At 46.6% G+C, this 27,705-nt stretch overlaps 1 protein-coding gene across 8 annotated transcripts in view; it reads left to right on the top strand.

Annotated features, from left to right (window-relative positions):
* Positions 1 to 25,859, top strand: part of TTC3 (tetratricopeptide repeat domain 3) — a gene marked incomplete at its 5' end in the record, with an annotated part of 99,474 nt that extends 73,615 nt beyond the window's left edge. For all 8 annotated transcript variants that reach the window (XM_080654941.1, XM_080654940.1, XM_080654935.1 and 5 more), the window contains 14 exons: positions 1,608 to 2,676; positions 3,526 to 3,591; positions 5,768 to 5,917; positions 8,563 to 8,702; positions 12,352 to 12,420; positions 13,365 to 13,461; positions 14,648 to 14,748; positions 15,637 to 15,727; positions 16,342 to 16,443; positions 19,255 to 19,583; positions 21,774 to 21,900; positions 22,070 to 22,204; positions 23,375 to 23,467; positions 24,450 to 25,859. In XM_080654941.1, the coding sequence (XP_080511067.1) occupies positions 1,608 to 2,676; positions 3,526 to 3,591; positions 5,768 to 5,917; positions 8,563 to 8,702; positions 12,352 to 12,420; positions 13,365 to 13,461; positions 14,648 to 14,748; positions 15,637 to 15,727; positions 16,342 to 16,443; positions 19,255 to 19,583; positions 21,774 to 21,900; positions 22,070 to 22,204; positions 23,375 to 23,467; positions 24,450 to 24,524 (2,644 nt within the window). In that variant the 3' untranslated portion in view covers positions 24,525 to 25,859. The remainder of the gene's footprint in view (positions 1 to 1,607; positions 2,677 to 3,525; positions 3,592 to 5,767; positions 5,918 to 8,562; positions 8,703 to 12,351; positions 12,421 to 13,364; positions 13,462 to 14,647; positions 14,749 to 15,636; positions 15,728 to 16,341; positions 16,444 to 19,254; positions 19,584 to 21,773; positions 21,901 to 22,069; positions 22,205 to 23,374; positions 23,468 to 24,449) is intronic.
* Positions 25,860 to 27,705: the final 1,846 nt, after the last annotated feature.

Genomic DNA, 27,705 nt, shown 5'->3' with positions numbered 1-27,705 from the left:
GTGTTGAGCGTCTGCCCCCTGGTGGTCCAGACGGTCCGATGGTCGGACGGTCGCTTAGTCTTTTATATATATAGATAATACAAATTCTTGAATTTTTTAAAAGTAAAGTTAAAAGGACAAAATAAAAAAATTGTTATGATTTCTGTCATCCAGATATAACCACAGTTAACTTTTGGTGGGCATCCCCTCAGGCTTTTAAAAGTCATGTATAAAACATGTTTTAAAATTTGCAAACTGTGATTGTACTGTACGCTCGGCCTTGTCATTTACCTTTTCACCTGGAAATGTACAGTGAGCATTTTTCAGATTCCTGACTATTCTTCCGGGACGTGACTTACTGGTTGCTGGGTGGTCGTCACCATCTCGGCATCATCGCGTCGTGGCTGGCTATGGAAAAGCTCAGTGAGATTGCGTCATCATTCTGCTCCTTGTCACATGTATAACCTGAAATCTGTTGTTGAGTCAGAGAGTGATTCCTTTCATGTGGTTTCTTCTTCCATTACCCCATTTGGGATTTAAGTATTTTCATCCAGATAGGAAGTTTTACTTTTCAATGATTCTCTTAAGTATTCATCATGGAGAGAAGAAGTAAATACATATACAGCATTGATGATTGTTCTGCTCTTGCTCAGTGGCAGCTAAACACCAACCGGGAAGGTCTCTGTCAGACAAAGGAGGGGAGGGTCAATGTTATTTATACCAATCAGCCAAAATCCTCAGCAAGGATTACTGAGACTGCATCACTAATTTCTTTATACTTCACTCTCCTCAACCCCTTTTTGTTTTTAGAAATTTCCCGTTAAAAATGAAGTTTGATGGGAATCTTAAAGCAAAGACATATTTAACAAGATGTCTTACAAAACATCATGTATGTAGGGAAGTTTCAATTGTAGAAATTATTCTAAGGGGAACATAGTCATCAAAAAACACTTTAAGAGAGATTGGTGACTTTTAAGTATTGAGAGCAGCAGTGCTGACAGAGTGACATTGGGTCTTTATGCTTCAGAGCATTGGCTGTTTGCACAGAGGGTAGCCGTTTGTAATTGTCCTGTACATTTATCTGCAGCGGCTTCTGCACAGAAGAGGGTTTTCTTTTGCTTCAAAAAGTGTTGCTTTTATCTCCTAAATAACTTGTCTTCCTGGTTAACATTAATTTACTAAAAAAGTTTCTTTGCAGATTTTTGCTTTTGAGAAGCCTTCTTAGTTGTATGTGGTATGTGTCTTTCTTGTTAGTTCTCACTATTATAGACTTAAGACCAAATTCAAATGAGGAAGGAAGCCTTTTTGAGCCTGAGAAAAGATAGTACCCCAGAACTGGGGTGAACACAGTCCAGAGCTGGAGGCAGGTTAAGAGACCTGCCCTGTTACTGTGGGTCTGATCCTGCACTATATTGATCGGACATGATTGATTTCAATACCTCTGAATCACATCCTATTCCTAAACAGAAAAATTATAATAGATGTACTATATTTGCAAATTCCAATCAGATATTTTCTGGAAATTTTATTATGCATTCAAAGATCATAATCTGGCCCCTCAGTGTATATTTTTAATGAACATGTACAAGTACTTATAACAACTTATATAAATGCAAACTTTTTCCCAGTTATTTCTCTCAGTTGTTGGAAGAGCATGGTCCCTTGGATATGAGTAACAAGATGTTCTCTGAAGAATATGAATTCTTCCCAGAAGAAACTCGTCAGATACTAGAACAAGCCGGAGGTTTGAAATCTTTCCTCCTAGGATGTCCTCGTTTTGTTGTGATTGACAACTGCATTGCTTTGAAGAAAGTTGCATCACGGCTCAAGAAAAAGAGAAAGAAGAAAAACATCAAGACAAAAGTGGGAGAAATATCAAAAACAGGAGAGTATTTACGAGTTAAACTGCCTCTGAATCCAACCGCGAGGGAATTTAAACCAGATGTGAAGTCCAAAGCAGTGTCCAGTTTATCTTCAGCACCAGCTTCTGAAGATGTAAAACCCCAGCCTGCATCTGCTGATCCTCCCAAACCAGCCTGTGAAGCTGAGAAGCCACAGCCCGTGTCCGAGAATTCTCACAGGTCAGTTTCAGAGGGCGAGAAGCCCAAAGAGGTCTCTCCCAGTCCTCCCAAAGCAGCCTCTGAGGATGCGAGCCGCCAGCGAGCCTCCTCTCTTTCTCCCAAGCCAGTTCACGAGGACGTGAAAACAACCTATTGGACTCAAGCCCATGTGGTCACAGGGTACTGTACATACCTTCCCTTTAGGGCATTCGAGATTGCCCCGCCACCACCAGCATACATAAGCGTGGTCCCGACGTTGCCCCAGTACACTAACATTTACACCCCGATGGCCACCATTTCAACTGAATATCAGCTGCAAACCTCAGTGACAGTGGTGTCATCTTATGTAGCCAATGACAGACCAGATCAGAGTGCTGCTGTGTATTTTGAGGGTCGTCGTCGTTTGAATGCTGAGCATGCCCCTGGACACCAGATTGCCTCAGAAACACAGATCCTTCAGAACTCTTTGGAGATATCAGTAAAGTCACAGTACGGCACAGATGGTGCTGATCCAGCCCAGAGTGAGCCCAGCAGAAATGATGGTCACTGTGAAAATTCTGCCCACAAGCAGGAAGCAAACCCAGAAAGGACCGATGAAGCAACGAATATTCCACATACACAAGTGGTTGCCATACAGGTAAGACTTAAATAGAAGTTGTCTTAATACTGAAGTTAATTTTTTTTCTATTTTTCATTGCCAATATATGTACACTAAAATGATTGAACATATATGGTTACTAATGCTTTCACCTGAAAATGTCTTAAAAATATGAGCCCTTTTGTAGGACATAATAGGTAATCTTTTCAAGAAAGAATTTTGGGGCCTAGTAAATAATACCCTTGTTTTCTCCCCTAGTTCTGCACCAGTTGAGAAATAAACTAGAGGAATCAGTAGACGGAACCAAACATCCCCTTAGTAATATTAAGGCACAGTAGGAAGATGTAGTTCTCTCTATGAAGAGTGCATGTCCTAACAGGAACCCACACACACCAGCTTGCGCCCTACAGCAGCGCTTGGAGGCCTCCCATCGTGGGTGCCTGCCCCATAAGACTGGATAGAGAAGGAGGGACAGGGTGCTCTCTGCACACGCAGCTCCCAAGAGGAAGGGAAACAGAGTCCAGGCTACACGTGCCTAGTTTCTCCTACCAAACCTGGAGCAGGAGGGAGTTAAGCAACCCGATGGGGAGAAACAGGAGGAAGGTGCATACAAGTTCCTTCCGAACAAGCATGAATTTAGATTCCTCTGTAGTTAACTTCACTGGGCATGACTTCATTAAACCCTGATTGGATTATCCCCTACTCACTAAGTTTTTTACTTTCTAGAAAGCTTTGAACAAATATGTTAAGAGTAATGAGTCAAAACCATTTAAAAAAAAAAAAAAAACCTTACAAAAATTGTGAGCATGTTTTTAAATGGTCTTACATAATGGACCTATTTTACTAGAGCAATTGACATAGATTGAAATTGTTTGTTTTGTCCCAAAGGTGTCTGGGAATGTAGCACATCAAGAAGTCAATACGGAGCCATATGATCCTTTTGAGGCACAACAGGTGAGTCAGAATTGTATTACAGTGTGTAAAGGTTCAAATGTCATTCATTTAACTAGATGGGAATCACTGACTAGAACTTTTTTGGAGCCATCTACTAGTAATTCCATATGAAATGTTATTACGGAATAAGCTTTAGAAAATAACCAAAAAAGTCCTGTTTTATTTTTTTTTTAAATATATTTTATTGATTTTTTACAGAGAGGAAGAGAGAGGGATAGAAAGTTAGAAACATCGATGAGAGAGACATCGATCAGCTGCCTCCTGCACGCCCCCTACTGGGGATGTGCCCGCAACCCAGGTACATGCCCTTGACCGGAATCGAACCTGGGACCCTTCAGTCCACAGGCCGACGCTCTATCCACTGAGCCAAACCAGTCAGGGCAACCTGTTTTATTTTTATTGTTGGAATTGGGTAAGGAGAAGTAGAGGAAAAGGTAATATTTTTTTCTAGTTTATTTATTTCATAGTATAATGGCTTTACTGTTTAACTGTTATAATCGATAAATAGCCTGTATTAATTGATAAATAGTGCTTATTCACATGAATGATATAGGTAATATTATAAACTAGAGGCCTAGTGCATGAAATTCGTGCACGGGGTGGGGGGGTTGTTCCTCAGCCCAGCCTGCACCCTCTCCAATCTGGGACTCCTCGAAGGATGTCCTACTGCCTCTTTACAGGGATTGGGCCTAAACCGGCAGTTGGACATCCCTCTCACAATCCGGGACTGCTGGCCCCTAACCGCTCACCTGCCTGCCTGCCTGATTGCCCCTAACCACTCTGCCTGCTGGCCTGCTCGCCCCCAACTGCCCCCCATTGCTGGCCTGCTCGCCCCCACCTTCCCTCCCCATTGGCCTGCTCACCCCCAACTGCCCCCCTGCTGGCCTGCTCACTCCAAACTGCCTCCCCCCACCCACTGTCCTGATCACCTCCAACTGACCCCCACGGATGGCCTGCTCACCCCCAACTGGCCCCCCCTGCTGGTCTGCTTATCCCCAACGGCCCCTGCCGTCCCATCCTGGCCTGATCACTCCCTGGTGACCCAAGGTCCCAGCCCCTCCGTTTTTTCTTTTCTTTTTTTTTTTTTTTTTTTTCAGCGCCTCCTTGAGCGAAGGCCAGGGTTGGCTGGAAGCAAGTATCTAGGATTTATTTATCTTCTATAATTGAAACTTTGTAGCCTTGAGCATAGGCCAGGGCCGGCCAGGCCGGAAAGATTGGCTTCCTTTATCGCCGCGGGCAACCCAAGCCTGCTCAGCTCCAGCTCCATGGCTGCAGCCATTTATGTTGGGATTTATTTATCTTCTATAATTGAAACTTTGTAGCCCTGAGTGTAGGCCAGGGCAAGAAGCTTGGCTTCCTCCATTGCCGGGGCAACCCTAGCCTCCTGCTTGCTCCAGCTCTGTGGGGGGCTGCCATCTTGGTTGGGTTAATTTGCATACTCGCTCCTGATTGGCTGGTGGGCGTGGCTCGTGGGTATAGCGGAGTGATGTTTAATTTGCATGTTTATCTTGTATTAGTGTAGATACCTTCACTTTCTAAAGATGATTGAATTAAAAAATCTATTAATATAATTTACTGTGTTAATATACCTTAAGAGAAAAGTTATTTGATCGACTCCATAGTTGCTGAAAAAAGGTACTGGATACATTCCACTATGGCTTCTGTTTTTTGTTTGTTTTAAAGCTGATTTAAGACAGTTATATAACTGCAAACAATTCATTGATAACATTTTAACTTAAAAAAATGAACTATCCATTTAAAACACTTTAAAGTAGGGCCAAAGTAAAAAAAGTTCTGTTCATATCATATCTAAAATATGCATAATATACGCAGCTTTTAAACATAAATAGTTCTTTTTGTTAATTGTTAGAGAATGACATTCACATTAAACTGTTGATTCAATACCAAACCCTTCTAAGACAAATATTCAGACCTAGTTATAGTACAGATCTAAAGTTTCATTATAAATTTCAGTAATACGAATAACTTTATTTTAAAAAGAGCTGGCTTTGCTTAACAGTGTTCAGGGGTTTTTAATTACTGAATCATTGTGGCATTTCCCTTGAAAATTTTCACCTTCCTTTTACACTCCTTTATTTTAAGAGGCAGTTCAGAACAAGGTCAGAAATAGGCACTTTTCACTACTTTAACAGAAAACTTTGTAATTTACTTTTAGGGGGACATTTCACAGATTGAAAAGGAGTCCCACGTTTTACAAGAGCAGCTTAAGGAAGCCTGTGAAAACTACGAGCAGAGAAAACTCCAGGGCTCAGAAGAGACCAGGGCCCTGGAAGACAAGTTGAAAAGGAACTTGGAAGAAAACAAGGTAATGCTGTGTGAGACCTCTCTTTAAGAGCATGTAGCATCATTAGGAGAAGGTGCTGGTGCAGCTCATGAGCTGAGCGTTCGCATTGTTGGCTACACAAAGGATTCTTTCTCAGTGTTGCTTATTTCAGATTTCTCCGTGACATATTAAAGTGGCAGTGTCTTTGGTGGGTTTTTAAGCAATGTTTAGGACCTCTGCAAGTTACCATATAAGAAAGGGGCTATAAATCTGGGTTTTCATTTACCTATAATTCAGTCCGCTTGATTAACCAAAACTATTTCTGGTGACTAAGTTCCAAGTTAGCCTTGTTTATATTGAGAGGCAGTGGAGCATTAGTGGTTAGGAGTGTGAGGCCTGGAGTCAGACTGGCTGGGGGCAGATCAGGCTTGGCCCTATCCCAGTTCTGATTTGGAACAAGTTACTTAACTTCTCTGTGTTTTAGTTCCTTACCTGGAAAATTTGGGGTTAGATTAATACTTATAAAGTACTTAAAACTGGTGCATAGGAAGGGCTCTGTGAGTGATGGCTGCTACTATTATTACTATTATCATCGTCTTCATCTTATTCCTAAGGAAGGGTGAGAATAACATGTAGAACCTACACACACCAGAACTGCAAAGCCACCCAAGGGTGTCTTCTCTGAGTCTACGATCTGGAATTACGTTGGCTAAGAGTATCAGTTACGTGTAACTGCTACTGGAGTAATACTAATTAGTGGCAAAGCCAGAGTGAATTGGGGGAACGTGGAATTACAGATGTGAGGAAATGGTGGTTTCTTTTTAAAGTATGGTCTTCCATACAGAGGTAACAGGGATGGTAGTCCATTTAAGAAAGGAAGAGCCTGTTGCAGAAGTCTGGATCAGTAGCTGGGGCAATGTATTAAATAGAATAAAATTAGCTCAGTGTGACCTTAATCAAGAAACTTATTTATTGAGCCTGGCCGTGTGGCTTGGTGGAAGGTACCTCAAATACTTATTTTGGAATAAAGTTGAGGTTTTAAAAAAGAAATAAAGAAACCAAATTTTCCCTAATTGAGAAAAAGATCAGCAGAAAGTGATGATAATTCTCTCTCTAAACTGGTACATGTAGAGGATGCAGTTACATCCTCTGGGCTGTTCCTTCTTCTATTCTGATATTTGCAGGAAAAGGATTCAGATCATTGTCATTGGTGGAGTCAGAGACAAGTGCATGGAGGCGCCCGGTTAGCATTGTGAGGCCCGTGTCATTGGAAGGTGGTCGGCACAAACAGCAGATGAGCTCACGCAGCATATGTTGTGGTTGAGCTATCAGAGCGTGTGCTTCTAATACTTAGTGCGTTTTGATACCTGACTCCTTCAGGTACTCGTTGCCAAGTTAGTTCTCATGCCCCAGTATAACCTTTGGTCTCACATCATCTCCCAGACAGAGGGTTGGTTCAGAGGTGAAATCATTGGCCTAGAATAGAAGCACAGGTGGGTGAGAAACAAGGTTGGCGTGGCTGCCAGCAGCAAGGCATGCAAATGGCCTTTGCTCATAGTTGTAGGAGTGATCCAGGTAGAATCAGGATTTTGTAAGTAGAGTAGGTCACCTTAGTCATTGTAATGACTCAGCAAATCCAGGGTCAGCAAGGTCACAGCAAGGAAAATGGGAGGAGAACATTCCCCTGCTGAGGGGGTGTCACTGAACCTCTGCTGCCCAAGAACAGTTGGCTGTGCACCTGAAGGCCGCTGGACCCGGCCCCACCGCTGCAGTCGGACTCGGCAGTCTGCAAGGACCTGGGCCGGCCAGCCAGTCTGCCTCCCTGGGCCATTGAAAACCACGTGCTGGCAGGGTCAGGAGGCTGCTGGGGGCAGGCACGAGTCTTTTCAAAACTGTCTCAGAGGAAATACTCCAATTTCCTCCTTACCTTCCTTGCACCACAGGTCTCTGCTTCCAGAACCCAGCTAAGACTGTTTCTCTGTAGTCGAACAGACTCCCATGGCCTAGGCCAGTGGTCGGCAAACTCCTTAGTCCACAGAGCCCAATATCAACAGCACAACGATTGAAATTTCTTTTGAGAGCCAAATTTTTTTAACTTAAACTTCTTCTAACGCCACTTCTTCAAAATAGACTCGCCCAGGCCGTGGTATTTTGTGGAAGAGCCACACTCAAGAGGCCAAAGAGCCGCATGTGGCTCGCGAGCCGCAGTTTGCCGACCATGGGCCTAGGAACTTGCCCTCTTATCTTGAGACCTTGTAACCAGGTTGACACTGAAGCCATTTCTCCCTGCCCTGCCTTCCATACGTCCACTCTGCACTCGAGCTGCATCGCACCTCTGCTTTTGTGCAGAGCCTTACTCTTCTGCTGGAGTCGTGCTTCGAGGGGCAGGCTCATCTGAGAGTCCGAGATCAGATACCACTGGTTCTGAGAAGCCCTTTCTGAGCACCATGGTCTATTCTCGGTGTGTTACCTGACAGCCTCTCCCCTGCCTGATGCCCTGAGGGCAGGGGAGGGCTGCTGGGGCTGAGGCCACATACTGGGCCAGGTAGCCCAGGCTCAGCCCGGGAGCACAGCCAGCTGTGACGGTTCTGCTGAACCCGAGTCAGGGCCTAGGGGCGTCACCAGCACAGTTCTGATCTCTCAGGCTCCTTTGTTTGGTGAAGTAAGTCTTTCTAAAATCGTTTTAGATCTCAAAGACAGAATTAGATTGGTTCCTGGAAGATTTGAAGAAGGAAATTAAAAAATGGCAACAGGAGAAAAAAGAAATACAAGAGAGACTGACAGCACTGAAGAAGGAGATGAAAAGGGTTTCGGATGCCACTGAAACGTGAGTAAGGCTCGGTGCAGTGATTCCTGTTGTTGGTTTTAGTGGGTGGGGCTGTTGATACTCTTAACATTTTTGATATTCCATTTCAAACTAAATCAAGTGAAGTGGAAATTTTAGATACTGTTTCATCTAATTTTAAAGAACATCTGTTGGGGACATATGTCACCTGAACGTTTTCTAAACCTGCCATGTTTGCAGGTAAAGTGAGACTGAATTAAAGAGAGGCACCCTTCCAGTCTGAGCACTCCCTCTGCTGCGGCCCTGACCTTTGACTCACACACACACACACACACACACACACACACACACACACACACCACCCCCCCACCCCACCCCCCCGCATCTGGAATGAGCGGACTAGTCTAGATCTTAAGCTTCTTTTCAGCACTAAGATTCTGTGGTGATTGTTTTATTTATGATTACTGAAAGCATTACATTCCGTCCTGCAGTGTGAGGGATTTGGAAATACATACAGGCCTTACCGTTGTCAGCTGGGCCACGTTGGTGCTAAAACTCTCCATGACTGATTCCTAACCCCTCACTTCCTTGAACAGTGATATGTCCTACGATTACTTAGCTTGTTCCCTACTGTGTAACAAAACACCCAAAACTCTGTGGCTTAAATTAGCAGCCACTTTGGCTGATGGTGATCCCACATAGCTGGGCTGGGCTCAGCCGGGATGCTGGTGTCTTGTTCTCTCCCTCTCCCTGTGGCCTCCCTGCGCCTTTTATCTGCACGGTCTCTCCATCTGGTCTCCAGCATGGCAGCCAGACTCCCTGTGTGGCCCTGGGAGCTTCCAAGAGTGCAGAAGCAGGAGCTGCCAGGCCCCTGCAGGTCTGCGCCAGAGCTGTCAGGCACCCTTCCACCACATTCTCCACTTCCAGGCGGGGGGCCGGCTCGTCCCGAGCAAAGAGCTGCAGTGGGGGCCGGGTCACCAGGGGCCACAGCACCACACTCATCTTTCAGGGCATTTATGCGTTTTCCATTGGCCATGCCATGTGATCAGATGGCTTTCATTATGTCTCGCTAGCACCACATCTGGGCAGTTTCTAGGCAGCCCTTGAAGAATGGTGAAACATAAAACACTGCCTCTGTCACGTCCAAGTAGCTGCAGGGAACACATTTGCAGAAGAGATGATGTCTGGAAAGCTCTTTTCCTCTTCATATTTGAGCAGGTCTAGTCTTAATCATTGTTACCCAAAAATTCAGGAATATTTATGTTGAATATGCTCAATTTAGACAGTCTATCTAACTAAACAAAAATAAATGAATCTGTTGATAAGAAAATATTTTTTTCTCTGCTAGCATAAAAATTAACCATTTCTGCTGGGGAATAAACTTTTTACTGGTTCCCCCCCGCCCCCCCGACACACACACTTTATTAATATATGTATTTCTTTGCCTCTTTTGGTAACTGTTTAAAGATACAGATAGGCTTTAAAGATAAGCTTCTCTGTGCTTTTTACACTTTCCAAGTAAATACTTTATATTTAGCTTTTAAAGCAAAATCTTAAAACTTTTAGATCTCCTAAAGAAGCTCAAAGGATATGAGCAATTATGTGATTTTTCTACACTTTAGATCACACTTAGTATTAAAAATGGCTGGGACATAGGGAGCTCCTGCCTGGTGCAATGGGACAGACCAGTGGCATCTATGGAAATGTCGCAGGTTCCATGAAAGAACAAGGCAAAATGGAGTGCTTAGAGGAAGGTGTCTGCACCAGAAGGAGTGGCCTCGGAGCTGGTTCTTAGTGGAACCGTGGGGTGTTCTGCAAGTAGAGATGACTAAGAAGGTGTGTAGGGAGCATGAAGAGGGAGAACTCCTTTCCTCGGGGCACTGCGTAGGAGTCAGATTGGCACTTTGTTTTTGTTTTTTTGTTTTTTTTTTATATATTTTATTGATTTTTTACAGAGAGGAAGAGAGAGGGATAGAGAGTTAGAAACATCGATGAGAGAGAAACATCGATCAGCTGCCTCCTGCACACCTCCCACTGGGGATGTGCCCGCAACCAAGGTACATGCCCTTGACCGGAATCGAACCTGGGACCCTTCAGTCTGCAGGCTGACGCTCTATCCACTGAGCCAAACTGGTCAGGGCGGCACTTTGTTTTGAAGGGTTGTCAGTGCACACATGAGTGTGTGTCTGTGTTTGTTAGACTTTAAGTTTTATTTTTTTAAAATAATATATGTATTACTGATTTCAGAGAGGAAGGGAGGGGGATAGAGAGATAGAAACATCAATGATGAGAGAGAATAATTGATCTGCTGCCTCTTTCACACCCTCTACTGAGGATTGAGCCCACAACCCGGGCATGTGCCCATGACTGGAATCAAACCTGGGACCCTTCAGTTCACACGCTGATGCTCTATTCACTAAGCCAAACCAGCTAGGGCTTAAGTTCTATTTTAAAGAGCAGAGGCTGGCCCTGGTCGAGTAGTTCAGTTGGTTGGAGCAATGTCCCATACACCAAAAGGTCACTAGTTTGATTCCCAGTCAATGCACATACTTAAGTTACAGGTTCAATTCCCAGTCGGGGCACTACGGAAAGCAGCCAATCAGTATTTCTCTGTCACCTCTCCCTTTCTCTCTCTTTCTCTCTCTCCCCCTCTCCCTCCCTTCCTCTCTCCGTCTCTCCTCCTCTTGCCCTCCCTCCCTCTCACCCTTCTCCCCCCCACCCACCTCTTTCCTCTTTCTCTCAGTGACTCAGTAAAAACAGCCCCCCCACCCATAAAATTTTAAAAAATAAAAACAAAAACAGCCCAGCTGGTGTGGCTTAGTGATTGAGCATTGATCTGTGAACCAAGTGGTCATAGTCTGATTCCCGATTAGGGCACGTGCCCAGGTTGCAGGCTTGATCCCCAGTGTGGGGTGTGCAGGAGACAGCCAATCAATGATTCTCTCTCCTCACTGATGTTTCTATCTCTGTCTCCCTTTTCCTTCCTCTCTGAAATAAATAAAAATATATTTTTTAAAATAAATAAGTAATAAAAATAAGAATCAATAAAAACACATCCTAAAAAATAAAAAAAGAAGCCGAAACCGGTTTGGCTCAGTGGATAGAGCATCGGCCTGCGGACTGAAAGGTCCCGGGTTCGATTCCGGTCAAGGGCATGTACCTTGGTTGCGGGCACATCCCCAGTGGGAGGTGTGCAGGAGGCAGCTGATCGATGTTTCTCTCTCATCGATGTTTCTAGCTCTCTATCCCTCTCCCTTCCTCTCTGTGAAATATCAATAAAATATATTTTAAAAAAATAAAAAAAAATAAAAAAAGAAGAAGAGAAGGCTGTTAGCATTTTGAATGAGAACCACTGGTCATACTGTACTCCTGTCTTGTCTTAAACTCCCAGAGGTGCTCCTTGAAGTGGACTTAGATAGGATGACATATGCGACAGGCATATGACTTAGTGATCAAATAAAATGGCTGAAATCCATGATCTGCCCTCCAAGTGTAAAAGGAAAGCTTCCAAAAAGGAAAATGACCCAAATTTTTTGCCTGTTTTGAAGATACTAGAAATGAAACAAAGTGTAAAAACTTATAAAGAATTCAAGAATTTTTGCATGGCTGTGGGTAGAATTTGCTCTAAATCGGGTTTGTAAAAAAAAAACATTGAAAAACAAATTAAAATTTGGTGATTATGTTTTCATAGGTACACCCAGAAAAATGATGGACAGGAAAAGGAACATGAATTCCTTCTGGATCAGTCTTCTGAAATCAGGCAAATTAAGTTTAAATTTATTCGTTTGTCTTATTATACTTTCAATAGCCGAGGCACAAGCACACTGGACACCAAAACATATTGTTGCTTGTCTGTCTTTTAAATGATTGTTTCTCTTTTTACTTTCTATTTTATTTAATATTTAAATAAATTTGTTCTTTAAGTATTTTTATGTTGTGATGTTCCTACTTTTATTTCACATTGTCAGTTTAAAAATCTGAATTTATAGTTGATTATTACGCCTCTTTTCCCTTGAGTTAACTTGAAACTAAATGTGTATTTTTAAAACTTTTCTTTGTGTTACTTGAAATACCAGTCTCAACTACATTATGGTAGTTTGTTGCTCTGATTATAGGTTCATTGAAGGATTTTCAGTATGAACCTATAAAAAGTTTCCTTTTAACCTTTATTAAATGGAAATAATATTTTCACATATTGGTTACCAGTCTATTCAGTAGTAAGCAGTTGTATTCTGCTTTTCTCATATATTGTTTTATATACACATTTCCATTTACATTATGGTCCATGCCTGCCTTGTTTTAGCTGTTACAGATATGTTGCCATGAGCAACTTTCTATAGATCATTTTTTCCTTTGGGTTATTTTTTTTGTAATTTGTGTCAAGATAGAATTTCTGACTCAAAGGATGACGGATACTCTATAAAGTTTATTAATATAACTGCTTATACTCCAGCTGTGCTCATAAAAATGGGGAACCAGTTTCCCACCATTTCCTCACTTTCAATTTCATATCTTCCTGTGATCATTTGTAAAGTGCAAAGAGCACGTGTGAGTCTGTCTGACGTAGTAAAATATTAGGCAAGAAGTTACTCTGGAAGATGTTGTATGTCTTTTTGTGGCATGATCTCAGAGTTACCCTAGCTTTAGCCTTTGTAATCTCAGTGGTAAGATTTTTTTCACAAAGTGTTTCTCCACTATTTGCAGTAATACGTTTACAAATGAGAAAACGAAAATAGAAGAGCAAATAAGGAGAGGGAAGGAGCAATATGAAGAGATTCTTCAAAGAGCTGTGGCTGCAGAGGTGAGCCAGGCCCCGGGGGCGGGGATGGGGGGGCTGGCAGACAGGCGGCAGGCCCTGGTCTGCTCTGTGCTGACTGCGGCTGAGGCACGACAGCCTGGCTGAGAGCACGGAGGCCGGGCGTCCTGTCTCCTCGCCTGCGGCTTCTTCATTGTTTGCCCTGACGCTATATTGTGTCCCGTAGCTGTGCTCAGTATACACTAGATTTTGTAACCTGCACTCCTTATTTAACGTTATAGCTCATTCTTTATGCTCTCCACTTTGAATGGCTTCATTATACTTAATCAATAGTCAACCAAAAGCACGTTTGCCAATACTAGAAAAGGAATTTGAAAATCACCCACTTACTAAGAATATACTCGCCCTCGCCCTCCCCCCAGAAGGATAGATACCGATGTCAGTATATTGTTTGAGAAAGTAGTGAGACAAAAAAATAAAAATGATGACCCCTGGCTGCACTTCATTTAGTTCTGAAACTAATTAAGAAGTTAATGTTGTTTATGGGTATATGTGTCTATAATTATCCTGGGAAAATTAAAAAAGGCTTAGCTTGCGCAATCTGCAAACATGAGTCTTTCAGTTAAATATCGACTGTGTAGCTGCTTCTAAGGAAGGGAGGGAAGTAAAAGCCTGTAGTCTGCGGCGCCCGTGCTTGCGCCCACGTCCCCAGCTGTCAGTTCTCACCGCCACCTGGCAAGCCTTCTTGGTCCTGGCAAGGTGCTGACACTGGGCTGAAGCAGGCAGTTCACTTCCTGCAGCGACTCACAAAAACCGCTGGTTGGCTCGTGGGGAATCTGTGAGTCCACTGCTTTAAAAGCATGCCCCAGGGCTTCCGACGCCTGTGAAGTTGAGCACAGCGTCTCTGCGGCCTGCGTCGGACAGGGTGCAGCCGTGGGTGCTCGCCCTGGGTAGACAGACGCAGGTAACGCCCACCAGGGGATGCACACAGGTAGCCTTGCTCTGTGCTGCAGCAGTAAGCCACGTGGGAGTGTTGTCTCTGAGAAAAGGTGTATCATTTTACTGTCATTTTGTTACTCTAGTTTCAAATCCAAAAGCTTTAATTCATAGTCACCTGAGTGACATTACAACATAAACAAGTTCTGGTTTAGAATGTTTAAGTTTTAACAAATTCAAACAGTTTCATATTTTCAGTTTTAAAATACTTAAACGTTCTCTCATCTCATGGTAGGTATCTGTGCTTGAAAACCAGAGAGAGGTGGAAGTGTTTAAGTTACAGATCGTGGAATCACAAGCTGAAGGGTATCTGAAGACCCTGAAGCAATTGTGCAGGTACTGTGGGCATTATGGGTATATTTCCCAGCCTGTCATTTAGCAAATGAAAGTTACAGGTGAGGAAAAAATCTTACATTAGGCAGAACCATTTTATTTATTTACTTATTTATTTATTTTAATACTAGAGGCCCAGTGCACAAATTCGTGCACCAGTGGGGTCCCTCAGCCTGGCCTGTGGGATCGGCCAAAACTGGCTCTCCAACATCCGCTGAGGTGTTCCGAATTGCGAGAGAGCACAGGCCAGGCCGAGGGACCCCACCGGTGCACCATCGGGGCCGGGGAAGGACGTGGGAGGTTGGCCAGCCAGGAAAACGCCGCAGGAGGGCTCCAGGGCGTGTCTGGCCTATTTCGTTCAGTCCTGATTGGCTGGACCCCAGCAGCAAGCTAACCTACTGGTCGGAGCATCTGCCCCCTGGTGGTCAGTGCACATCATAGCGAGCAGTTAAGAAGCCTTAGCATATCATTAGCATATTACACTTTGATTGGTTGAACAGACACCCGGACACTTAACATATTAGGCTTTTATTAAATAGGACATTTTTTATCAATTTCAGAGAAGAAGGGAGAGAGAGAGAGAGAGAAACATCAGTGATAAGAGAGAATCACTGATTGGCTGCCTTCTGCACGCCTCCCACTGGGGATTGAGCCTGAAACCCATGCATGTGCCCTGGCTGGGAATCTAACCTTGACCTCCTGGTTCATGGGTCAGTGATCAACTACCAAGCCACACCAGCCGGGCAAAAATATAGTCATTGTTTGTGTGTGATCATGTGAAATATATCTTTCATGTTTAAATGTTTATTTTCATTTGTACTTTAGTGCTCTCCATTTTTAAAAATACTTTAAAGTGGACATTAGCAGTTTCATGTTTTTCTTTTTTTCCAGTGATTCTGCAGCATATCCTGAACCAGAGTCTGACATACATTCATGGGAATCATTTCTTTCCGATGTTAGAAAAGAAATTGAGAAAGCAGAGGTAAGTTGTAAAACATTTTATAATTCTGTCAAAATCTATATGATGGTTAAAATTCCCAAGTGGCTAGAATCAGAAGGAAACCATTCCTTTTTTGAGCTGTTAAAAGCAATATATATTTTTTGTTGAAATTTTAAGAAGAATTTTTCATGAAAGTAATGATATTTATTTAACTGTCCAGCTCCGCCCTGGATGCTGAAGTGAGAGCAGCATGTTAATGAGGCTGTAGAGCTGGGGTGGGCAAACTTTTTGGCTCGAGGGCCACAATGGGTTCTTAAACTGGACCGGAGGGCCGAAACAAAAGCATGGATGGAGTGTTTGTGTGAACTAATATAAATTCAAAGTAAAGGAGCGGAGGGGAGAGCAAGAGAACCGGATAGAACAGCCGGATCCGGCCTGCGGGCCGTAGTTTGCCCACGGCTGCGAGTGTCTGTCAGTGAGGTCTTACTCGGCACTTCTGTCCTTTAGGAAACAGTCCTTTTAATACCCTCATTTCATTTATGTTTCTTGGAAGATTGTTGGCCATTTTTAATGTATAGTAAGAAAAAGAGCATTCATTGACGATTGTGGTTTTCCCTTGGCATTTAGAAAACTTGACCCTTTTTTCCTACCTACAGTCTCAGTTTGAAGAACAAATTAAGGCCATTAAAGCTGGCTCTCGGCTCAGTGAGCTTTCTAAAGTGCAGATCTCCGAGCTTCCGTTTCCCGCATGGAGCACAGTAAGTCTGTCATCTTCGTTTTGAAAGGAAGAAAACAAAGCATAATGAGCCAGTTTCTTTCTTAATTGGCAAAGCAGTTGGCTGCTGCTGTTGACTGGGAGTCGGGATGGGATGGATGAATAGTTGCCCTCATGTTTTCGTTATTGGTGCGACTGGTTAGCCTTTAGGCGTTACAGTAAACATTCTTATATAAATAGGAGGCTTTCTTTCCACATCCAGGTCTAAGGAGAGACCTGAGGTGGTGAACACACTGCTGCTGCATCTCCCCTTTCTTTCCTGGATGCTGAGGGGTGTGTGTGTGTCCCTGCATTTAACCAAATATTCCAGGTGTAGCAGGTGCCTGTGATTCAGGTATAGCTTATTCCACGATGCTTAGAGGCAGGAGACCACAATCTGAAATTTAAGATTTCTTTTCTTGTGAAATACAGATAAAAACTGCCATCTGAAAGAAAAAAAAAAAACAAAATAAAATAAAATAAAATTTAAAAAAAGGGAAAAAAAAACCCTGCCATCTGTGAGATACACGTGGGCTCTGTGGGTCTGGCACATCCCACTGTGCTGCTGGTTTGAGGAACGTGCTGAATCTCTGATGACAGTGATTGCCAAGCCTTGTCTTGTTTTAAAATACGCAGCAGTCACAAAGAGCATTACCTTTTCTTTGTGGACTTCAACATGTGGCTAAATCCAGTGTCACTTTCTTCTGGCATATGTATTTCTTATTGGACACAGCAGATGCTCAGTAAATACTCAACTGAAATGAATTCAGCCCTAGGAAGATCGGATCACAAGAAACTCAAGGACTCCATTCGAGAGTTTTCTAGAGCCCTGGCGGGCAGCTCAGGACATTAGAGCGTCATCCTGACGCCCAAGTTTCGGGTTCATCCCTGGTCAGGGCACATATAGGAATCAGCCAATGACTAAGTGGAACAAAACGATGTCGCTCTCTTCCTCCTTTTTCCTCTCCCTCGCCCCCTCACCCTCTTCCCCTTTTCCTTTCCATCCCTTCTTCTCTCTCAAATAAAAAAGAAAAACAAGCCCTAACCAGTTTGTCTCATTGGACAGAGTGTCAGCCCATGGTCTGAAGAGTCCCAGGTTCGATTCCGATCAAGGGCACGTACCTCGGTTGTAGGCTCATTTCCCGACACTGGTTGGGGCACGTGCGGGAGGCAACCAATCAATGTGTCTCTCTCGCTTCCATGTTTCTCTGTGTGTCTCTCCCCTTCCCTCCCACTCTCTCTAAAAATCAATGGAAAAATACCCTCGGGTGAGGATTCACAAAAAAAACAAAGTTGATCCGAGAGAGATTTCGGAATGTTTTGCCACAATATTGAAACCTTCAGGTTCTGACAACGGCCTTTAGGGCCACCATTCCCCAGCACTTGATTCACACCTTCCTGCGACTGCGGGCTTTGCCTGGCTTTCCCCGCCAGGAGCCGTCCTCCCTCTGCGTGCTGCCTGCCCCTGAGCCCAGCCAGGCTGCCTCTTCCGCGCCCGGACCTTCTGTCAGGTGCGCTCCTCTCGTCACTGAGGTGGCGGCGCCCTGCAGGGGGAGCCGGGTCTTGAATGCTTTTTCTCACCAGAACTGCACGCTAAGCATCAAACCTCCTTGAGCCGAGGAAAATGTTCTGCTGAGATCCAAAGCTTTGTCTCCACAGAGTAAGTTTTTTCTCTCCATTAAATGAGTAAGCAATGGTTTTATTTAGAATTAAAAATACTTCTCATTTACAGTTTTTCCAAGTTCTTATAGCAGATATGGAAGGGAAAGAGTTAGATCTCAGCAGAATATTTTACTGTTAGTGTTTAATTCTAGCCCATGTGATTTTATAAATACTCAGACTGATTTCACACCCAGAACCTGGGGGCTCCCAGTGTGCCAGGAGCTTGCACAGTAAGGATCCCTAAACCACCTCCTCTCACCCGCCCCTTCATCCACTGGGCATTTAGTGGTGATCAGGATTAGATGTGTCTGCCCTCAGAGGCCTGTGGGCTTGGGAAAGGAGACGGGAAGCCCTAGTTACAGTCGGAGTGCGCCGGTTTCTCACCGGCACCTGGAGTGCTGCCGCAGCGTCAGTGAGGGCGCTGAGCTGGAGGGGCCGGGCCGCAGGCAGCTTCCCCTGCGAGGTCTCAGTGGGGTGAGTGCGAGATCCGGGATAGAGTTAGCCGGAGGGAGGGTGGGCGTGTGAGGGGGTGGGTGGCATTTGGAGGCTGGAAAACATTCTAGAATCTTCAACAAGGGGCGCTTACGGCAGCAAGCATGCAGTCACCGAGCCAGCAGAGGATGAAATGGCCTGGGGCAGGGGGACCGTGAGGCAGAGGTCAGCCTCCGGTGATGAGGAGCTGCAGCACTCAGGCCTGGCCAGGCTGCAGGGAGCTGGGAAGGGAGGCGGGTGGGAGGCAGGGCGTGCAGAACGAGAGAGTGGCCCGCAGCATCGGTGTCCCGGGGTCTCAGTGGTGGAGATGTTGGGGGCCTTGGCAAGGGCAGTTTGGGGGAGTGCTGGAGCAGCTGTTTGGTTCCTCCCCAAGTGTAGCTGGGAAGGGAGTGGGGTCCTGTGAGAGGGAAGGAGGGCAGGTTGGTGGGTGCGATGTTCTTCCGCAGGCGGGTTTCAGACTTTACAGAGAAAAGGAACTATAAAGGGAGTTACTGAGAAGTCAGAGCCCAACCCTTTCTCACAGCTAACAGGCATGTTACGATAAGTAATTAAAAACAAAACAAACATTTAGTTGTATTCTGATTTTTTTCATAGTCATGCTTAATTATCAGTCTTGGCCATGGCTGTTTCTCTAAGTCCCACTGTGGTGTGTCCTTCCCAGATTCGCCCGAAGTCGCTTCCTGAGTCCCCAGGTCACGATGATCAGGGTCCCTCGACGTCTGCAAGTCACACAGCGGTTCCCAGGGATCCAGGCCTGGTCTGTGCCGGTGACCGCCCAGTGGGGGCTCCCTCGCCACCGCTGCCAGCATCGCCCTCCGCTCAGCGGGAGTGTGAGGGCGCCAGCCAGGCAGCTCGGCCAAAACACAGCCTCCCATCTGGTCCGAAACTGCCTGTTCCTTCGGGACGCGCCGCCCGTCCCAGCCAGTCTCCAAAAAAGCCCTTCAACAGCATCATCGAGCACCTGTCGGCGGTGCTCCCCAGTTACAGCAGGTACGGTGTCCGCTGCGCTGGCTGCGAAATGCTTTCATGGAGCAGGTGTCCTGAGCAGGTACAGTTGTGCCAGTTAGGGGCTGAAGGAGAAGGACCGCACCGTTGTTTATTCAGAAAGGCAGGTGCTGCGTCTTCTTTTTTAAGCACAGAGGTGTGCGTTTTCAAATCCATTTTTACTGTGCGTATCTAGTGAGAACTCGGAGCACGCATCAGAGCCGGGCCCTTTCCTAAGATGTTGATGAGCTCAGTGACATGCGCAGCACCGGTTAGGCAGTTGCCTGGTTAGGGAGTTGCCTAGTGATGCAGCACTAGTTAGGCAGTTGCCTAGTTATTCAGCACTAGTTAGGCAGTTGCCTGGTTATTCAGCACTAGTTAGGCAGTTGCCTGGTTATGCAGCACTAGTTAGGCAGTTGCCTGGTTATGCAGCACTAGTTACGCAGTCGCCTGGTTAGGGAGTTGCCTAGTTAGGCAGCACTAGTTATGCAGCATTAGTTAGGCAGTTGCCTGGTTAGGGAGTTGCCTAGTTAGACAGCACTAGTTAGGGAGTTGCCTGGTTATGCAGCACTAGTTAGGCAGTCGCCTGGTTAGGGAGTTGCCTGGTTATGCAGCACTAGTTAGGGAGTTGCCTGGTTATGCAGCACTAGTTACGCAGTCGCCTGGTTAGGGAGTTGCCTGGTTATGCAGCACTAGTTAGGCAGTCCCTGGTTACGGAGTTGCCTAGTTAGGCAGCACTAGTTAGGCAGTCGCCTGGTTAGGGAGTTGCCTAGTTAGGTAGTCGCCTGGTTAGGGAGTTGCCTAGTTAGGGAGTCGCCTGGTTAGGGAGTTGCCTAGTTAGGGAGTCGCCTGGTTAGGGAGTTGCCTGGTTATGCAGCACTAGTTAGGCAGTCCCTGGGTGAACTGCAGATCACTGGCTTCACGTGGTTCTGGAAAACAAGGCCCATGAAAGGAGGAGGCAGCAGCTCGCCGTGTGGGCAGCACCTCTGGCTCTCAGAGGTGTGGGGGTGAAGAGAAGGGTATGATCCGCTGGTGAACCAGGGGTGTGGGCAGCACCTCTGGCTCTCAGAGGTGTGGGGGTGAAGAGAAGGGTATGATCCGCTGGTGAACCAGGGGTGTGGGCAGGTTACAAAGGTAATCTGAGGGCCGGGGGGAGGTGTGCTGTTTCACCTGAGTTCCCAATCCACACGTCAGCAGGGCTTCTCCGGACCTTGGCCTTGCCCTCCAGGTTGGTACGAGGAGATAGAGGTGCCCCTTGTCTCCGATGAGGTACAGGAGTGTCTCCAGAATACAGCCAGGAGGAGAGGACTCCCCACCCAGGACGGCCCTCTGCACCCCCATGTTATTTCTGCCTTTGATACGCTATTAGTTGCAGTCCCTGATTTTATGAAACAAATAGTCCTTGAACTGTGGTTGGCCAGAAAGGATATTTTGCATCTACGGGGACAGCCCTGCCCTCACAAAGTGAGTGTTCGGTCTGCACGTGGGTGTCTAGCCCGTGGGCCCAGTGTGAGAAGCGTGGTAGATTCTCTCAGGAGCCATAACCTGCCAGTTGTAAGAACATTCAAGTTGAAACTACTAACAGTACCTTGCAAATAAGATTGTTTGCAATCCTGGCTAAATTTGACAAAGTTAAATAACCAAATAGAAAAGCATCCATTTTCTGAAAGTTCCAACATTTGGGCTATTCGTGGTATAATACCAAGTTGCTGTCAATTATTTACCATTCACCTACACCCACTGGTGCTTGTGAAACAGGCTGTGCAAACCGTGTTGTGGGTTAGATTGTTAAGGGAGGACGTCAGCCAAGCTGGTTTCCTCTTAGGTAGAGGTTTTGTGGTGTTGGGTCAGGCCCGTGGTGTCTGGTCATTTGTGGTGCTGCGTCAGCGGGTGCCGGAGCCCGGTGTCTGCCGAGGGACGGCTCTCCCCGCTGATCCCGCAGATAAACTGCTGTGTGACACTCGATTGCAATGAGTATTTAGACACAAAGCTGGAATTTTCATTACTGCTTGGAAAGGGAGATCCTGCTATTTTATATACAATTACTATTGTCTACCTGTTCCTTTTGTTTGTGTATATTTGTTTCTCTTGGCTGTGGGTTGACATTGGCACATAATACTTTCTTTGTACATAATACTTCTCAGCAGTAGAAAACTTTGACTTTCTGCTCTCATTTCTACCCACTTTCTCCTTCAGCACCGAGCTTGCTGGTTTTATTAAAAAAGTGCGAAGCAAAAGCAAGACCTCGCTGTCAGGACTGAGCATTGATGAGATCGTCCAGAGGGTGACGACACACATTCTAGAGGCACAGCAAAACCAGAAGGTCAGTGTCCATCCAGATACAGGGAGAGGCCCCCTGTCCTTCTGGGTGTCGATGTGAGGCTTGTAAAACCAAACACGCTTCCAGCCAAAGGTGGTGGCAGGTTCCTGACGACAAGGGGGTCAAGCTTTTGGGTACCCAACCTTCTTCCCCACCCGCATTATCTCTGCAGCCAAGTCCAGGACAGGACAGGCCGCTGTCCGAGCCCAGCTCCGCTGCCTCGGGGACTGGGGCCGCCCAGGGCCCGCCCTCCGTGATTGCTGGACCATCGCCCAAAGCCCGGGGCCAGAGGACAGGAGACGCCCCGGTGAGTGTTGTATGTGTGACAGCTGTTTGCTTGTTTTCTGAGCGCACTGTGAAGCCTTTGGAGCACTGGTTTAGCCCCATTCTGCTGATCTCTAGACCTAATTCATTGTCCTGCAGAACCGTCAGTGAATGGCAGGGCCCTGTCCCTCTGCTTTTTCGATGGCACGTATGTGCCGAGTGAGTTGACTGTTTTGTTTTGATTTGCACAAGTAATCCACATTCATAGAAACTTCAGAAAATAGAGAAAAACTAGCTCTCTTAAGCAGAAGGAGCCACTGTTACCGTTTCACATCTTTGCAGACTGTTTTCTCGGCATCTCTGCACACACATTCTCTGTTGCTGCTGCTGCTGTTTTAAGTAAGTTGGTGGTCATATGAGGCTTACTGTTCTGTGCCTGCTTCTCCTCAGAGGGCTGCTGTGACCAGCTTTTACGGCAGGGAGTATGGGTTTCCGTTAAGATTTCCTCGGCCACCCAGTAGTCCCTGGTGGAGAGGTGTTGTAATTTACGTTACAGTCGCTAAGTGTTAGAGAATTAGATGCATGATTAATTTGTAATATTCAGCTGGTTCCAAACTTACCAGGAAGTCCGTTAACCATATAAAACATTTTTTTTTCCTCTGAGAAAATTAGAACTTTAAAATTATACTTTTCTTTTTGTACATTTATATTTTTTTCCTAAGAAATGCTATTTAAAAATAAGTTGTTTCACCCACACCTGAAATTTATATGTTCATGTTTACCAATGTCACCCCAATAAATTTAATTTTTAAAAAATGAGAATAAATAAATATTTTTAAATATATTTTTATTGATTTCATAGAGAAGGGAGAGGGAGAGACAGACAGAAACATCAATAATGAGAGAGAATCATGGATCAACTGCCTCCTGCAGGCCCCACACTGGGGATGGAGCCCGCAACCCAGACATGTGCCCCAACTAGTAATTGGACAGTGACCTTCTGGTTCACAGGTCAGTGCTTAACCACTGAGCCACTCTGGCGGGGCAGTAAATAAATTTTAAAAATAAAAACAAGTTGTTTTATCAGTGGGCTCAGCTAACAGGAGGAATAATTTGCCAGTTTAGTGGCAGCAGCAGTTGAAGGCACTTGTAGGAGGTTTGTGCAGTAAAAGGAACTTAGTAATTGGTTATTCGTCCACGTTGGTTTCCGCAGACACTGGGTGCACATGCCTGTGAGCTCTGCCACGAGGTGTTCAAGTCCAAGAACGTGCGTGCGCTGAGCTGTGGGCACAAGTTTCACAAGGGGGTAAGCGTTCCCTGGCCGCCCTCGGAGCGTGCATCTAGACTAGGAAGTATTTCGGAAACAAATGGGTTTTCCCTGGGTATCCGTACGTCCTGTGTTTCCAGAGACTTCCCGTACCTGGGTAGCATCACCGCGTCCGTTCACAGTCTGATGCTGGGGGAGGGGACGGGCTCCTGGGCCCCGGCTGTGTGCCCTGAGCTGCCCGTCCGCCCCTCACTCCAAGCCGGGCACACGGGCTCCGTCGGCCGGGCAGGTGCGGACATTGAGCGCAGGGCCAGCTCCCCGACAGGCGGCTTCTTGCACACGGAACCACACTCACGCTTGTCAGTTTGGTGCAGAGCGAGGGGCAGGGGCAGCATTTCCGAGGAGAAACACCCGCCTGGCTGGTCCCTGTGCCCGGTCCTGCAGATTCTGGCTTGTACCCTTCTGGGATTTGGGGGCAACTGTTTTGGTGTTTGGGGTGTTGTGTTTGTCCTGCACCCCTGATGCTGGGTTTTAGAAGAGATCAGGGCTCTGCCACGTGGGCGTATGAGCCCGAGGCGGGGGTAAATGCAGTGCTCCCGCTGGGGGAGTGGGGAGGCTTGCAGTCCGGCGCCCGGCCTGGATCTCAGACCTGACACACACCGAGCTCTGTGGCGTGCAGGCTGCTGGGTGAGCAGGGCCAGGCAGACTGGGGCGGGTGGGGGGAGGGCGGGGGGGGGTAGAATTGGATGAGTCAGTCCAAGGGCCATGAGATGCCAGCTCTAGAGGTCAGGGCTGCTGAAGCGCCAAGACTGGAGCTGGGGTGGGGGAGGCCCAGAGTTCCCGAGGCAGGTTCTGAGGCGGCCGTTTCCTCGGGCTTGGGCCACGCTCCCAACCTGAGCAGCCGCAGTGGCCCTGTGTGCTGGGCTCCAGGCCCCTCCCTGGCGGTGAAGTTCGCGCTGCCTGCTGAGGGCAGCACAAAGCGCTCGGCCATGGCACTGCTGACTTCCTTCTCTCCCTGCAGTGCTTGAAGCAGCGTCTGAAAGGCCAGAGCACCTGCCCGGCCTGCCTCGGCCATGCCCTCCCATCAGGAGAGTAACCGCACCTTCCGGAGGCCGCCTGCTGCCCCAGGTCGTCACGGCCCACCCAAGGAAATGTAGCGGTTTGTTGAATGGGAAGAATAACAATATACACTTTTGCTTTAAAAGGCCAACATTTGAAGATACTTCGCACTGTGTCACAGCGCTAATAAGTGGAAATCTTTAATGTCGTTGATAGTAATTTCCCCGCTCTGATTAAACACTTCGGTAGCAGCCCCCTGGGGCTGATGGAATTGGCGTGACCACATTCTCTCTCGGCTGGGCTGCCGCTGGGACCACAGCTCTGTGCTTGACACCCCAGAGCCGTCCTCGAGTGCGTGACCTGTCCAGGCACCCGGGTGAGAATTCTTACAGGAGTCAGTGTTCCTGGAAACACGCCAACATGCTTCCTCAAAGATTCTGCATTTACAAAATGGGCTTAAGCAAACCACATTTTAATCATATGTAGTTAATGTTAAGATTTTGGCTGAATTAGACCAAAAGATTAGACTCTCCTCATGTGAAACATCGTGTGATTTTGATTGTTAATTATTTCATTTCCCAAAAGTAGATTTGTAAAGTGCTTATTTGTCGTCTTGTAAAGATATCATCTGACTTTTGAAAATTGATTATAAACCACTTTCTTGGATCAGCCTCTTTACCCCTGAAACGGAGGCTCTGTGTTCATCGTCCCACCCCACCTTCTCCTGTGGCATCTCCCCGCTTCCTGGTTAGACGCAGGTGCCAGGCGTCTCTGTGCTCGCAGCAGGCACTGTGGGGAGCAGGCAGCACCTCCCCTCCCCGGTCCCACCACCGAAAACAGACTCTTGTGTAACTGGCAACCCCACCGTGTCCCTGCTACCTCGTTCCGTGTTTGTGCGAAGTAATGCATGCCTCCTGTGCTAACTCCAGCAGAAACAGGTGAAATTCGTTCTCTTACTGACACAGAGACAGCGGTAAACACAGAAACACGCATTCTGGACACATTCCATTTCTCTCAAACAGGAAGGAGCAACATATTTTTCTGTGTGTTTTTTGTGCCCCGGAAGCTCACAATCCCAAGTTCATGACCGGTCTGTCGCCCTCCTCTGCCTTGTCCATGAGTTTGATGTCTCAGTGACAGTCTGTAGACGCTTATTGCCTATTTCGAAGCAGATTCTCCCACCACCTTGTCTGCATGTTCCTAATGCCCGAGAACTGTGGGCGGGAAGGTACACAGGGACCAGTTTGTAGCAGCAGGTGCCGAGGAAACAAAGCAGCTGGGAAATGAGACGTGCGTTGTACATAACTTCGGACTTGTGAACATGCCTTACACATCTTGTGAGTGTCAAAATAAAGAGCATTTTAAAATGGCAGTCCACCGGTGTGCGTGTCAGTTCCTTCTCACCAATGTTGGAGACGCATTCTACTTGAAAACTCAAGACACCTGTGTTACGCTGACATTTTAGAATATGTTTTTATTCATTTTAGAGAGAGAGGAAGGGAGAGGGATAGAGAGAGAGAAACGTCGGTGTGCCGCCTGCTGCACTCCCCACATTGGGGATCGAGCCCACAACCGGGCATGTGCCCTGGTCAGGAATCAAACTGGGGACCTCTTGGTTCCTGGGTCAGCACTCCACCACAGAGCCGCTGCCGGGCTGTTACACTCACTTTTTTAAAAAAAAAAAAAAATTGATTTTTTTACAGAGAGGAAGGGAGAGGGTAGAGAGTTAGAAACATCCATCAGCTGCCTCCTGCACACTCCCCACTGGGGATATGCCCGCAACCGAGGTACGTGCCCTTGACCAGAATCGAACCTGGGACCTTTCAGTCCGCAAGCCGACGCTCTATCCACTGAGCCAAACCGGTTAGGGCTACACTCCCATTTTTTAAAGGGACTTCGTCAGGAGAAGGGCCTAACCAAGGTCTTAGGGCATTTTAGAGTCCAAATAAAGGCTCACGAGATTGGCTGTTTAAATTTATGAATGGGAAGGTCACACAGACGCCGGGAAGTTTATTCATGAGAGTACATCTAAGGATGGTGGAGTGCACTCCTCAGTACCGATTTCTTCCTGAGGCCTATGGATTCGTGGACTATGGAGGCTGATGGGTGGGGCTTCCCTCTGTGAGGACCCGTGGACACAGACACTAAGATGATTGAAGAAAACCAGCTATCATATGTTTTCCATCTGATAGCCTTTTGTTGAAAATAATGTATAATTTAAAGCAAAGACTATTCTTAAGAGTTTAGATTCTTTTCCCTGCCGAACACCTTACACTGTGCTGTAAACAGTGGGTAACCCAAAGTAAGACTAAAATCGTGCCCTAGCAATGCAAAACGTTACTGCATTTTTAAGGTAATTCACAGCCTATATAGTGGAGGCAGGTGGGCGTGATCACACAGCACAAAACTGAAGCAACAGACCTATTTTAGGTGATTTTTCAGATCCTCCTGGAGAAGTGGGTTAAAGGAAGCAGGTGGGGAAACAGTAACAAGGATGGAGATTCTTTCATCCACAGAGGATGCTTGCTGGGAGGCTTATGAGAAGCACACAGGGAAACGGACAAGCTGGGGCTTGTCAGAACCAGGACCTAAAGCATCTCCAGTGTCACCCGCACGAGAGCAACGGGAAGTGCGTTTAGGTGGTTTAATCTGTATTAAACTTCAATAAAACTTTATTGAAAGAACTAGAGGCTTAGTGCACAAAATTCGTGCACAGGTAGGGTCCCTAGCGGCTGCCAGCTGGGGCCTCCCTTCCCCTGGCTGCCTGCCCCGTTGCCAAAGCCTTCCATGTTCCACGCCACCCCCTGGTGGTCAGCACACATGTAATTCCTGGTCAAATTCCCACCCGTAGGGACAATTTGCATATTAGCCTTTTATTATATAGGACTAGAGGCCCAGTGCACAAATTCATACACGGGTGACCGGCTGGCCTGGCCCCGATCAGGACTTGATCTGGGCTAGACTGGCTGGGAGAAGGGGCCATGGGCGATTGGCCGGCAGGCCCTATCCCCGATTGGGGTTAGGGGGCCAGTTGGGGATGGGGCCAGCAATGGGGAGGGGCTGTGGGCAGTGGACCAGCTGGCCCCACCCCCGAATGGGTCGGGGGTGCCGATCAGGGTCCAGCGGCCTGGGAGAGGGGTTATGAGTGGTTGGCCAGCTGGCCCTGTCCCTGATCAGTGTGGGGGGGCAATCGGGTGGGGCCGGCTGGGGGGTTGGCT

Source organism: Plecotus auritus (assembly GCF_963455305.1).
Source record: "Plecotus auritus genome assembly, chromosome: 2".
In the NCBI taxonomy this organism is placed as follows: Eukaryota; Metazoa; Chordata; class Mammalia; order Chiroptera; family Vespertilionidae; genus Plecotus; species Plecotus auritus.
The sequence above is the reverse complement of the archived record's forward strand: the minus strand, read 5'-3'. Positions and strand labels throughout refer to the sequence as shown.